At 42.3% G+C, this 14824-nt stretch overlaps 1 protein-coding gene across 1 annotated transcript in view; it reads right to left on the bottom strand.

Moving 5' to 3' along the window:
- Nucleotides 1-14824, bottom strand: part of PKHD1 (PKHD1 ciliary IPT domain containing fibrocystin/polyductin) — a 440651-nt gene that overhangs the window by 412313 nt on the left and 13514 nt on the right. Inside the window, exons 6-14 of the mRNA XM_032410150.1 lie at nt 14736-14814; nt 13376-13450; nt 11190-11254; nt 10649-10688; nt 9724-9794; nt 6824-6925; nt 5903-5998; nt 3241-3382; nt 169-283 (exon numbers count right to left, since the gene is read on the bottom strand). Coding sequence (XP_032266041.1) covers nt 169-283; nt 3241-3382; nt 5903-5998; nt 6824-6925; nt 9724-9794; nt 10649-10688; nt 11190-11254; nt 13376-13450; nt 14736-14814 — 785 coding nt within the window. The remainder of the gene's footprint in view (nt 1-168; nt 284-3240; nt 3383-5902; nt 5999-6823; nt 6926-9723; nt 9795-10648; nt 10689-11189; nt 11255-13375; nt 13451-14735; nt 14815-14824) is intronic.

The following is a 14824-nucleotide window of genomic DNA, read 5'->3' as shown; positions in this document are numbered from 1 at the left end:
AAATAAATCCACCCACCCCCCGACAAAATGAAACATTAAAATCCCTGGTTGCTTAGTGGCATGTTACCACTATTAGTAGAAGATGAGAGCTTTGGTGTTTATTCTTATTTTTTTTCAGGAGTGAAGGACTGGGGACAAAAAAAAGGAAAGTAAGAGGAAGGCGAATACCTTGGTCTTTGGGTCCTCTGACTGACTGAAGTACAGGGAGGCTTCGTTGTCAGCCTGGATCCAGAAAGTGTAATTATTTGTCTCTGGAGCCACAAAGAACCCACTGAGCCGTGCTCTGTAAAGGAGGGAAACACAGAGAACTGAGAGCAACAAACGCCCGAATCACTGACTCAACAAATGGGTGCCCTTGTGCTTTGTTTTTCTTTTTTTTTTTAATTTTAAGATTTTATTTATTTATTTGTCTCAGAGAGAAAGAGCACAAGCAGGGAGAGCGTCAGGTAGAGGGAGAGGGAGAAGCAGGCTTCCCGCTGAGCAGAGAGCCCGATGCGGGCCTCGATCCCAGGACGCTGGGATCATGACCTGAGCCGAAGGCAGACGCTTAACTAACTGAGCCACCCAGGCGCCCCACTGTACTGTTTTTCTTTGTTGCAATGAGGAGGAAACACTTGACTCTTGTGTCACGTGAGTGGCCAGCGTACTCTGGAAACAGCTATTCCTGAGGCACCTGCTAGTCAATACCTCAACCCACCCCTTCACAATGGCTATGACTCCCTTGGCAGTCAACATGTCTTCGGGAAAGTTGTAGCCACAGCACAGGGCTGTCTAGAGGCTTAGCTGAAAACATTTACTAACACTTAGTGCAGGGCCTGGCCCATTGTAGGAACTCAATTAATAGTAAATATTATTATTATTATTATCATTATTATTATTATTAGAAATAGAGATATCAGCAATCAGAATCTGTGCTGACTTGTTCTAGAACCTTCATTCCTTGTCTCCTACTCCAACGTATCATACTTCCTGAGGTATGTTAGATCACCTCTCTGGCTCAAGTCAGATATTAGCCACACTACATGTGTGCATGTGCATAGCTGTGAGTGTATGTGGATAATCATAAATCAGCAAAGGTGCTTCCTGCTGAATAATCTTACTTGATTTGTGGACAACGTTTTGCAGTTCTTTATGAAGGGAGTAAAGTGATAGATTGAAATGGCCCCAAGTGATATTAAGAGAAGCTTCTGTTTTGTCTCCCTCATGGTAGACATTAACTTCACAGAAGCAGGTGTTTATGTGGGGTTTCCCAGACCGCTGTGGCTCTTTAAATATCATATTCCTATGGTTGAAGAAGGACGTGTGCCGTAATGTGGCAGAGGTGGACTTCTGGAGAAGTCACAAGACTTGAAATCAGAAAAATTCAAAGCTTAGTTCTGCTACTTGAGATTTGTAACATTAGAAAAACATTAGAAGAACACTTTACCGATTGGGAACTATGGTTCCTCATTGGCAAACTAAACCTATAAATACCTCCTCAGTTGTTGCTTCTCATGAACTAACTTGTCTTCAAAGGCCTGGAACATGGCAGTAAGTCAATACATACCAGTTGAACTGAATAAGAAGCTCAGGAGGCACACTGGATATGCTGAGGAAGGTGGGGGGGAGTGATTTGCTCTGAGCCTACCAGTTACCTCAATACCTACGGAGAGTCTTTTTCCAATTAAAAATATTATGGCCCACAGAGAAAAGTCAGTCAAATGTGTCAACAATTTCAAATTAAAAGACACATCTTACAACTTCAAAGAATGCAGGCAATTTTATGAAACACTTCAAAAATATGACCATATTTTTTAATGTTTAAGATCAATTCCAGTGACCTTAGTATTAGAGACAGCAAATGATTAAACTATCTCAATAAATACCAAGAATATTTTCTGAAAATCATTTTGAAAATAACTATTTTAAGGGTCCACCAATATAACAATTTATCAATAAATCAATAAATATTCCAATTTTTTAATTTAAAAATTTTAAATTTTAAAGAACTGAAGGACAGAGAGAATGGAAAGAGTTACTCTGGTTTGTGGCTCCTCCAAATGGCAATTACAGAGACATTCTCTGCAGGTGGTAGCATATAGCCAAAATGCCCTTTTGTATTTTGAGGTGGTCTGACTCTCTCCTTAACACTCCCCCACACACTGAATATAGCTGAAAGGTTTTCCTTTGAACATTATTGATGGTTCTCAAAAACTATGATAAAGATGTATCATAGGTGCCACAAAGGACCACAACGATTGCCACTTTAAAACTATACACTGGTGGTTAAATACCTAGTTAGTTAGGCTTCTGGGACAATAGAGACTACTCTTTTTTGTTCACAGATTTTCTTCCCTCCTTGGCTTCTTTGATGTCTGAAATTCCCTGAACAGGGAACAAAGTCTTTCATTCCACAATTGAGTTGAAATTTTAAATAGCCAAATCCTTGGAGGAAGTCATGGAATGGCTGGAATTCACATTCAGGGGTCATGACCAACCTCTTTGAGAAGAGGTTTGAAAGGAGAAGAGATCCATCACACAGTAAAGAATCCATCCCTCTGTATAGACACTGAGGGCACACGAAGGAAACAGTGTGTCTAAGCAATTCCCAACTTTTTATACTTTTAAGACCACTTTAGAAAACTAGACATTTTGGCCATGTCCTTGAAGGGATCAAAAATACTCAGAACGACACTAATAGGAAAACAATAATTACATTGCTATAGAAAACAACATTATAGAAAACACTGTTTTAGAAAACATCACTGTTATAGAAAACAATGTCTCTCAGAGCCCATAATAGCTTCCCCTGCTACGCACCAGCCATTGGGTTGACCTTTGACACTGGGTGCTTGATCCAAATGACCAAAAGTCATATTCTTGCTTCTTTCTTTGGCATCAGCCAGATGTTGGTTTCACGTCTTAGCCACGTACCTACAGCAAGTTTTACCCTGCTCTCTACCAAGTCTTCTGGCTTATTCAGCTCAATGTTCCAATTAATAGTCATCTCCCAAAGCAGACTGGAAACTGACTTGTAGAAAATACAAATTTTACTTATTGATCCAAAGTTCATGTGCACCTCTAAAAGGCTTGTGTTGCACTAGCATGATGGACACTGGTTGAGAACAGTGGCCAAACTGTTGTTGAATTGGTGGCTGTTCGAATTTCTCCCCTGGAAATCTCATTGCTTATTGTCTCTTGGTCTCCCCTAGGCCAGTAAGGACACTTTTGATAGGAACTCCCACTTTTCCTACAGCATACCTGAAGGGCTGTCCTTCTTTTGACCAAAATCCAAATGGTGAACTGGCATTCAGGACAATCTGCCACTGGTACCCAGGAGTGGCTGCAGTGAGATCCAAGCCCTCGACAGCATCTCCGACTTCAAACAGAAGCCCTCGGTTGCCTGTAAGACATGCATACCTCATACATATCGGAGGACATTCGTCCCCAAATTGGGGAACTACTTTACTTCAGATAACAGAGTGATGGTGATCCAGATACTCTCTATGAAGATGAGTCCACCGAGACCCAGATGGAGTAGTCATGTGAGAGGTTCTACAGATAACACAAATGTTCTGGAAAGCAGAAATATTGTGTAGTGTAGGATTGAGCCTCTTGGGAAGAGATATTTGATAAGGAGCAGAAAGGGGAAATATTCTCAGAGGACCACAGAAGGGTAGGGAGCCCTTTTTAATGGGAGCATCAAGGAAAGAGAAGCCAGTCATGGGGAGAACTGACCAAGCAAACAAATGCTATGATTGAGTAAAGGAGGACAACATAATCGTGCGCTTTGGCTTCTCTTGTTCAGGAGTGAACTTCAGTATCTTCTTTTTTTTTAAAGATTTTATTTATTTATTTGAGAGAGAGGGCGCACAAGCGTGAGGGGAGGGGGTGCAGAGGGAGAGGGAGAAGCAGGCTTCCCGCTGAGCAGGGAGCCCCATGTGGGGCTCGATCCCAGGACCCTGGGATCATGACCTGAGCTGAAGGCAGACGCTTAACCGACTGAGCCACCCAGATGCCCCCTCAGTATCTCTTAAGGTCTAGTTCAGCCTGGGAATTCTATTCCCTACAACCCTTTTTTCCCAGAAAATAGGCAATCCTTAAATTTTTCACATGTCATGGTCCCAACGTGTGGACTCACACATGGAACAAATTATGTGGCGTGCTGTCATTACATGATAACTTCAATGACACTGGACTGAGCAAACCCTGACACCAAAAGTAGCTGTATGATCAGTATTGCATGACTGCCCCCTTGGACTAAGGGTGCAGCTAGGGGATCATCCACTTGCGGATTCGGATCCCAGCTCTGCCACTTCCTACATGTGCAGCTTTGAGCAAACTGCTTCATGCTTTCATTTTCTTGTGCATCAAAATGGGGACAACAATAAATAGAGATCATGCACCAAAGACTAAGGGAGATGGAGTTATATGTCAATTGTATCTCAATAGGGCTGGAGGGAAAATGAGTCAATTTGATAATTCTGGCAAAAAAAAAAAAAAAAGACTAAGGGAGCTTAAAATATATACACAAAGAGCATGAAATATAGTAAGTACTCAATAAAGGATCGCTGGGGTAATTATTATTATTTTAAACTACTACTGTTGTTCCTTGTGAAATCCAAAAAAAAAAAAAAAAGGAAATAGATAAGGAACAAGCAGAAAAATAAAAGCATATTTTAATATAGTACTTGGATTACTGGAGAACTATTTTAATGCCTTTCCCGTGCATGGAAAGATGTTCTGGGCACCCCTGGCCTCCCATCAGGAGAGACCAGCCACACCACCCCCACCATTTCCACTGTACCAACCAGTTGTTGCCAAACGCCCTCTGCTTTAGGAGCACCACTGCTTTACATAGTGATTTGGCCTCCTTTCATGGAAAAAACTTCAAAAGGTCTCCATAAAGGACGCTAAGTCCCCCAAACAGCTGCATTCAGGAAATTATCCTACCATTACCCAAGTAGCTAACGCAGGAACCACTTGAAGAGGGGACAGCTCTCTATTTCCTGGCAGGAAACACACATTCTCTCTATCACCTGCTTCAGTAGTTTTGTTTGCTGGGAAGGGAGCTTTCCCTGACTAAAAATGGCAGATCTGGGACCTGGAGAATGCTCAAGCCAAAGCTTTGCATTCATTTTCACACCTGAATGGCCTTTCTTTAGAAAGGCTTCTCCCCCCGCTGGGTTACTTTCCCTGTAAGTGCAGAGCTTCTGGAGTTGAGGTCCCTGTCGGTAGTTGAACCATGAAGTCAGCCCCCGTGGGGCCAGTGAGGACCACAGATGCACAGACCGTGGTTCCAGGCTACAGAAGCCACCAACCACCCTCAGTCCCTAACCACACCTGAGCTTCCAGAACAGTGCTCCAGTGCTGCGCTCTTCATCTGCAGAGAAGAACACGTGGAACTGTCCCCTTGCCTGCCCCACTTCTGCCCAGGTCAGGCATAAACTTCAGGCCATGGCACAACACATCCTTACTTTTCAAAGAAGCAGGCAGCCACGCAGAGGGAAGAAGAGATGGCATTTAAATGCACCCCACTGCCCCCCACTCCCTGGCCTTGCTTGCTGCTGTCATTCAGAGCATGCTCTGGTCTTCTTAGACAGACCCACGGTGTGGAGGGAGGCAGCTTAGGGGTTTCCACCAGTAGCTACAACAATGTCTTGACTGAAGTTATGCTTTCTACGTCAGGTCTCCCCTGAACCCCAGTGGCCGTTGGTCTGGTTGGGGCTAGAAGGACAGTGTCACAAAACATCAGAACAAAGCTAAGGGCCTCTCTGAAAGGAAAGCCCTGACAGTGGTATCTCAGGCCCAGAGCTCACTGAGCTAACCAAACAGCTGAGGCAGCAAACACTCATTTCTTCTTCCCCGTCCCTCGTGGTTGTAACCGGAGTTCACTGAACAGTCGTGGTGACGACTTCCTTACCTGCCTGAGGGGCAGTGAGCCTTGCACCTTTTCCTGGAGCCCTGGTGGTGCACTCAATCTTCCTGGGAGACACGTGTCTAATATCACATGGAATACCTGAGGAGAATTTTTTAAATTAGATAAATGGATAGAGAAAGAGAGAAAGAGAGAGAGAGAGGTCTATAGATGTAATGGCAGGACAACACAACCACACTGAAGTTGACAGGCTCCTATTTTATGCCTGACCTGGGCAGAAGGCAATGAACTGGATGTGGGTCACATAGCAAACGTTGTCCCCCCAAATGAAGGGGGCCAGGAAAGGGAGAGCGCAGGGCAACAGGACATAGGGCAGCTTATAGTAATCAGAAAGAAAGCCAGGCAAAGCAATGCCATTCACTGAGAATGCGCCCAACAATTCAGCTGAGCGTGGGAGGATAAGCGTGACATGAGATGGTGAGGACCTTTTCCCTCATCCTTGGCATCACCAACTGGAGGAGCCTCCCACCTGGCAGAACAGAAGGTTCTAGAAGAGTCCCACAAAAGGATTAGCCAAGAGGGCATTCCAGAAGAATCTGCATAGCAAATGTCTGTCTACTCCAGCTTATATAGAGGGCTAAGCAAGGAGGGTGGAAAGAGATGTTGCCTTTCAGTAGGAGTAGACCTTTGTGAAGAGGCAGCTGTATTTCCCCTTCTCTTCATTCCCAGGATGAGGACCCCTGAGGGAATTGCCCGTGAATTATGTGTGTCCGCAGAACACCCTGTTCCTGCAGGACTGCAATCCCACCTGGTCTCAACCAAACAAGTCAAATATCTTAGGACAGGATGGCATGAGTTGCAAGAGGCAAAAATTGCTTCCCCCACTCTCACCATGCTGTAAGATATACATAATCTCCTGCAGCATTTAAAACTACGAACTATTTTCAGCCATTTCAACTTAGTTACCTGCTATGGTAACCTGGGCAGGATTGTCGAAGAAGTCTCCTGTAATTGTGAGTTCTGTTCTTCCCCCAAGGCTCCCAGTTTCTGGAAACACCGATAGTATTTCTGCAAAAGAAAAAAAAAAGTAAACTTCCAAATATAGACCAGAATGTGACCCAAATAATAATATAATAATAGAAGGAAAGCTATCAATAATGTATTCCTTACTTGAACTTTTCTAAGATGAGCAACGGTTGGAAATTTTTCTAGTAATAGTCATTTAAAACACATATAAGGACTCATCTATAACTATATGAATAATACATATAGGATCGATATTTGAAAATGACTGAATGCAGTCACTCACACTATTAGCAGAAATCTCTACATACCATGATGCTTTCTTAGTTAGGCAATCTGTCACCAGAACTCAAGTACTCAATGTATAAGTCACAGAATAGTAGGTTATACATTATAGAGGAATCCCAACTTTGGAAGCACCAAGCAAGGCTTCATTCACCCTTATGAGTCTGCAGTTTGCACTAAGCAAAAGAACGCATCCCACCATCGTCTTCAGGAGCCTTGCCCTCCTCCCCATTCTGCATGCTCCTCCCCCTGTGTGCACTCACCACCTCAAACCTTCCATGCTGTCTTCCATGTGTTCTTCCATACTGTCTACTGACTGCTTCAAAACCCCACTGTCATATGCCACATAGCCCCCAGAATGTAAGATTTTCTGGTCCTTTCTTCTCCTATGATCCAACTTTTACCATTCTAAGTTCTATTCCCTCCAGGGGAAAGAGGAGTTGTGTTCTTCAATAAACTGAAGATACAAAGAAGCTAATCATGAATGGTCTGGAGTCTATCACGGCATTTCTTACATAATGCTCTTGCCCATGAAACAGTATAATTATGACATCCTGGGCTAGTGGTTAGAGAGAGCACATGAAAATGCACAGGGGAGGTTTAGGAGTGCAGCGAGGGTCTGGTGGAGTAGAAAGAAATTTCTAGAAATGACTCCTGAGCCAAATCTTAAAGCATGAATTAGAACTGGCCAAGTGAAGGAGAGAGAGAGAAGGGAAAGGGTGTTTAAATAAAGCAAGTGATAGTCTGAGTGTGGAGAGAGGTTGCATTTCAAGTCCATGTCAGTGTCGCTGGAATATAGAGGGAAAGACGGAGCAGGAGAAGCAGATGAGAAGACCAGAGTCTGGTACGTGGTACCATTTCCTGTAGAGGGTGGCCAGCAGGGGAGAGGCATCAGGTGTGTGTTTGGTGTAGGGCGTGGTGGTGGCGATGTAGAGCGAGGACCATTCAGGGGACAGATGGCAGATCGGGGCCCCTGGGAACCATTTTGGCAGGCCAGGCAAGAGATGATGGGGTTCTGAATTGAGGCAGTGGTTGTAGAGATAGAGTGGATACATCATCTTTAAGAGATCGATGGGAGGTCTAATTGCAATAAGTAATCTAAAACCGTATCAAGAAATCAATGGGAGGTAAAACCAACAGAAACTGGTAACTGAATGGATTAGAGACGAGAAAATGGAGGAAAATTGTAGATGAATCCCAAGACTCTTGCTCATCTCCCTTTTTTGACAGCTTTTGGAGTTAGGACAGACACCATTTTGTCCAGCTTGTAGATATTTAATTACAGCTCAGAAAAGCTAAACGACTTAACCAAACTCAACGAGTAATTGAATGGCAGTCCTCGGGGAGCTTTGCCAAGAGCTCTCTGTCATTGTCCACATCCCATCTCCCATAACCCCTCCTGTGCTTTGAGAAAGTTCTGGCCTGAGAGGCCTCATCCCAAGAAGACATTGGTGCTGGAAATATGAAATAGCTGTGTGATTGGAGATACCTGTCAGCCCGTGTGGCATTCAGGGTTCAATTGTGTAAGGCACACTCACAAGGAAGCTTGGGGTCAGGTGGCCAGGAAAGTGTACTGCCCATTGTATATTGCCTATGTGCATAAGATTTCAAATCGGATCTGCACTTTCTAGCATTGGGACCTTTGGTTTCTTTGCCTTTCTGGGTCTGTGTCTTCATCTGTAAAATGAGACTAGCACTGTCCGTCTCATAGCTGAATTAAATAAATATTGAGATCACATGTAAAACACTCAGCAATCCCCAGCCATGCTTCTCTCGGCCCTCACTATCACCTTCCCCTCGGGTGCTTCTTCAAATGGACTCCCAAAGAGACTAGTTACACGGGTTAAAGGAAATAAAGGCAAGGGTCAAAATTCAGCTTTTTACACAATTAGACTATCTAGAGAGTGAATGACATTTGCCCCATGACCTACAAAATTTCTTGCACTTTTGGCAAAGGTAGATCCTGCTGCCCCTGGAATGTGTTCCTCCCTCACAGACTTGTCTGCAGTGGTTTTATGATCATCGTCAAGACTCAGATCTAAGCACTCTTCTTTAGTGATCAATTTCCTACTACAGAATTGGGTTCACAATTTCATGCAAGCTTCCAATTTTCAGTATTCATTTTTTAGCACGGAGGTTTACCCATCAGATAGAAACACCATAGTTGAGCATGAATATCAGCAAGTCATAAATTGTTGGATGAATGCTCAGAAGTGGTATTAAAGTAACTGGAAGACACACTTTTGTACTTTTCAGGGCCACCTCTTTACTGTTATTTCTCAGAACATAGAATAAGGATGACCTCCTTTCTTTCAGTTTATATCCACAAACTTTGTATAGAAGCCTATGATCAAGCCTCTTTTAATATAGTAATGAAAGCTGACACTCACATAAGCAACTTCTTGTCAAAACCCAAGGGTCACCCATCATTATGGCGGGGATGGCTTCAGGTGCTCATGGTTATAGAGAAATGGTACCAGGAGAAAGGGAAGGAGGATCCAACATTGAGTGAGGTGTGAGGGAAGGAGCGAGGAGTTCAGGGAGAAGGACAATAGTACCTGAGTATGTCTGGTACAGGAACAGGTCCAGTTTAGCACTGACCAGCCATGCATTCTTGTGTACCATGGACCTTCCAAGACAAAGTTTTGTTTTAGATGAAAAAAGCATTTAAGATTGCATTTCTTAAATCGGCTGCCTAAAACGAAGATTGGGAGCCAACTTCCCCTGATCTTTAGAACAGTTTGGATACCTTTGATGAGCAGAGAACGATACCAATGGGGCAACATGTGTTTTGTGATTTAGAAAGTTTTTGATAATAATAGCTACTTCACAGAGCGTAACAAGTGTTAGGGAAAGATGAACATGAAAGGGCCTGGTAAGGAGCTGGCCTATAGTAGATACTCCAAGGATTTTAGTGTTATTCCTTCCTAAATTGGAGAGAAAGAGAGAGAGACCCTCCATACGTGGGGCTGTGAGCTTTAGGTGACGTGTCACTATCACCACAAAGGGATGAATGTCAGCTAGAGAGTATGCTTGTAAGGAAAACCCCTGACAAATTATATGGTGTCAGAACATTAGGTAAGGCATGCAGAAACCATTCAGAATCATAATCCACTCTCCAAAACTCTGAAATTTGGATCCTTTCCATCTTGAAGAAGGCATTTCCTGGAATGGCACAATGCATTTCCTGGAACAATGTACTGTTTTAAATTGACAGCATTATGAGATTACTTAAGACCTAATTCCCACAATTTTGTGCCACCATCACATTGAAACATTTACATTACCTCAAGATGAGTGTGTAGGACACAATTTTATTCACCTAAGTAAAGGAAATCAAGTAGGTACAGGGGGGTTCATTATGCTATTCTGTCCCTGTATGTCTGGAATTTTCCATTATAAAAGATTCAAAAATATAAGAAAGACAAGAAGGAGATCAATAATATAAGGTGAAGATAAATTTGCTTGCTTCCAGTTACTTACTTTCCTTTGTTAAATACTGAGAAACTAACATTCTGGGAGCCTGTAACAAAAAGAAACAGACATTAACACAGGAGTCTGCCTGTATCACGGGGACCAGGCCATTGCTACCATAAACCCTAGGACTCCAGATATCACCAAGTTACCACCCAAACCTGTAATTTCTTTAACAGTGCCCAAAATAAACACCTCTGAGACTCAGCACCATTACTGTTGACTTCCATCAATAAAAGGATAAATGCGGTAACACACAGCAGGTAAGAGCCCAGGCTTACAGTTACACTAAACTAACCAGCTGCACTGGTTACTAGCTGCAATTTTCTCACCTATTAAGTGAAAATAATTCCACCAACCTCACCAATCCACTCACTGTGACGATTAAATTAGTTTCTATTTAAGCCGTTTCAGGTAGCTTTTTAAACAGTTCTCAATACATGGTAGTTACTATTCTCATCCTTGTGAGAACCAATTCTTGAACAGTATTTTTCTGATACAGAAAAAGAAACAGATAAGACGTTCAACTTATGTTACTTCTTGAACAGACCGATGTAGTTGCCTTCCACACGGCACTGCAGAGTTCCAAGACCACGGTCTTCCTGAAGAGGATAACTAGAGCAAGAACCAAAACCTGAGGTGAGAATTACCAGACAACTCAGTTCAGAAGTTCTGACTCTTTAGCCAGGAAAGTAAAAAAAAATAAAATAAAAGGCCAGTTAGTCAGTGAAAATTGGCAGATACTGAAGGCATAATGAACTCATTGGAGCAAATATGTAGAATAGTACTAACTAGAGTTCTCATCAGTACATATGCTATCAGCCAAACACAGTGTGAGAGACAAAATTTAACTTGCTCTTAACCTTTTTTCAGACCTTTCCATTCTTTCCAAAACCTTTACAACAAGGACAGCAAACTCTTATCAAGAAAAAAAAAACCTACTAAGTGTGAACCCCCCTACGAACTGGGATAAGATATTTATAAATGGCATATCTGATAAAGGGTTAGTATCCAAAATCTATAAAGAAGTTATCAAACTCAACATCCAAAAAAACAAATAATCCAGTTAAGAAATGTGCAGAAGACATGAATAGACATTTTTCCAAAGAAGACATCCAGATGGCCAAGAGACACATGAAAAGATGTTCAACATCACATATCATCAGGGAAATACAAATCAAAACCACGATGAGATACCACCTCACACCTGTCAGAATGGTTAAAATTAACAACACAGGAAACAACAGATGTTGGTGAGGAAGCAGAGAAAGGAGAACCCTCTTACACTGTTGGTGGGAATGCAAACTGGTGCAGCCACTCCGGAAAACAGTATGGGGGTTCCTCAAAAAGTTGAAAATAGAGCTACCCTATGATCCAGTAATTTCACTACTAGGGATTTACCCAAAGGATACAAAAATAGTGATTCAAAGGGGCACCTGCATCCCAGTGTTTATAGCAGCATTATCAACAATAGCCAAACTATGGAAAGAGCCCAAATGTCCATTGATTGATGAATGAATAAAGAAGATGTGGTGTGTGTGTGTGTGTATATATATATGGAATACATACCCAATGGAATATTATTCAGCCATAAAAAAGAATGAAATCTTGCCATTTGCAACAATGTGGATGGAACTGGAGGGTATTATGCTAAGTGAAATAAGTCAGTGAGAGAAAGACAAATACCATATGATCTCACTCATATGTGGAATTTAAGAAACAAACAGATGAACATAGGGGAAGGGGAAAAAAAGAGAAGGAAGCAAGCCATAAGAGACTCTTAACTATAGAACAAACTGAGGGTTGATGCAGGGAGGTGGGTGGAGAATGGGCTAAATGGGTGATGAGTTTTAAGGAGGGCACTTGTGTTGAGTACTGGGTGTTATAGGTAAGTGATGAATCATGAAATTCTCCTCCCAAAACCAGTATTACGCTATATGTTAACTAACTAGAACTTAAATAAAAATTTGGGGAAAAAAATTGTCAACCCACAAAAGAAGGATCCTGAGCAAACAAACTGAAGACACCAGGAAGAAACTACATTATGGAGTCTGGCTCTACAACATGCCAGTCCTATAAAACTAAGCTATAGAGTATAATTCTTGTGATGGCCTCAAGAGAAGGTTAAATCTACTAATCCTGAGTGAAGTGAAAATCCAGCAAAATGTTGGTTAGCTAAACTGTAAGCATGTAGACACTCATTTTAAAAATTTATTGTAATACATAAACAAATTTTAGTTGTTTTAGTTGTTTTTTTTTTCCTTCCTTTGGCTGGTCATTATAGTGGAGTGGTTAAGAGCATGAACTTGGAACCTGGCTAGTCAGCCCAGATACTCATTCCAGCTCTACCACTTTCTCTTTTCAAGACCTTGGGCAAGTTACTGGACCCATCCGTGCCTCAGTTTCCTCATCTATAAAGTGAAACTAATAACCATTTGTCCTCACAAGGATATTGGGTAACTTAAATGTAAAAGTGTTAGAGCAGGGCCTGGCCTAGAATGAGCACTTAGTATTAGCTATTTGTTTTCAAGAAAGTTTTCAGAATCCACTTCAATTTGCATTTTGAATCAATTACCATGTATTTTCCAGTAAGTCTAAAAATAAGGCAGTCAGCAGTTATGGGTGATCTATATTAAAAAATAGATGGTGTGTGTGTGTGTGTGTGTGAGAGAGAGAGAGAGAGAAACCCTCATGGAAGAACCTAAAAGCATGTATGTAGACAGGAAAGACACTCACCGGCTTCCTGTCTGCCTGTTTACAAGAGAGCAGGCTGTGACCCATTTGTCTCCTTGAGCTTCCAAGATCAATGAGCTGGATAAAAAATGGGGGGGGGGAAGACATAAGACAATAGCGTAAGGCTCCCAGTAAACATTCCTGGCAAAACTCATAGGAAACATTGTTCTGAGCATTCTCCTCTGGATTTATGGGGCATTCTGCAGGTGGCCAAAGCCTGTCCCCTGAAGAGATGTTGAATCAATTCTCAGCCTGCAGGTAGGAGCGCATAGCACTATTTCATGGTCCACATTTTCACACAGCAGAAGGAGCATTTCCCTTTTCCCCCAAATCTTCATCATGTCCACATTGGCTCTATTGGGTCTACACAGAACCACTGTGGAGTTTATGCCTTTGTTCCCCCTTTCAAATGCTGTATCCCAGACCCAGGCTGACATGGTACCAAGCAGTGAATGTGACATATTATTAAGGATGCACTTGGGGCTTCTAGCCTCCACAGAAAGAGTCATTTCCTTTCAAGACAAATTGACCATGACTTAATGCCAGAGATGTAGATCCTTAGAGTAGCCAGATCATGTCCTCTTCAACTAGGGCAGAATCACAGAGAAGGAACAGAACAGAGGAGGATACCCCATCCTCTCTAGGAGTACGAGCAAAATTAGACACAGTATATAGAATCTGCTCAGCTATAGTAAGACTAGATTCCCTCTACCTCATCAATCCTCACAGTAACTACTTCAGAGGTTGCATAATCAGGTGCTTAGGGCTTCCGCCAAAGACGACAACTTCACCACTTTCCCTCTGGTTCTCCTCTTTCCCTAGCATGCATGATTTAATAGTAACACTTTCTGTTTCAAGAGTCTCTGGTGAAGAAAGTCATGTTGGCAATCCCAATCATTCCCACAAAACAGTAAAACTCAGCGGCTCTCAGTGCCTTCTCCCGCATCTTCCTCCCATCACACTAACATAATTTCTAAATGCACAAACACATACCAACCAAACAGGGAAGTTATAATGGTCTTTTGGGTTCACACATCATTTTATAAAAAATTTATTTCAGCCTGAGAAACAAGGTGGAGAAGGGTAAGAATCGAAAAAGAAAACCCACAGATGCAATTACAGCACGATTCACGCTGAGCCCAGAGTGACTAGTTGTCAGTAAATAAATGGACCAACTTAATTGACCAGTTGCAGTTACATTAACAAAGTTTGCTGAAGCCCAGCTCACCAGGGACCATAAACTGCAAAGAGGAAAACAGCAATTCTGTGCCAACTGCTTACAATTTATTGCTATCGGGGAAACTGGTCTCAGGAAGCAACCCAGCATATTTGTAACTAGCTGAACACCGAAACACACACTTACCTATCAATGTACTCAGCATCAAAATCAAAGGTTTCTGATCTTCCAGTGATAATCCAGCCGTACACATGTATTAGTTTTCCTGTTTTAAG

This window comes from Phoca vitulina, unplaced genomic scaffold (assembly GCF_004348235.1).
Source record: "Phoca vitulina isolate PV1807 unplaced genomic scaffold, GSC_HSeal_1.0 scaffold11, whole genome shotgun sequence".
Classification (NCBI taxonomy): Eukaryota; Metazoa; Chordata; class Mammalia; order Carnivora; family Phocidae; genus Phoca; species Phoca vitulina.
This window is presented reverse-complemented; position numbering and strand designations above follow the sequence as displayed.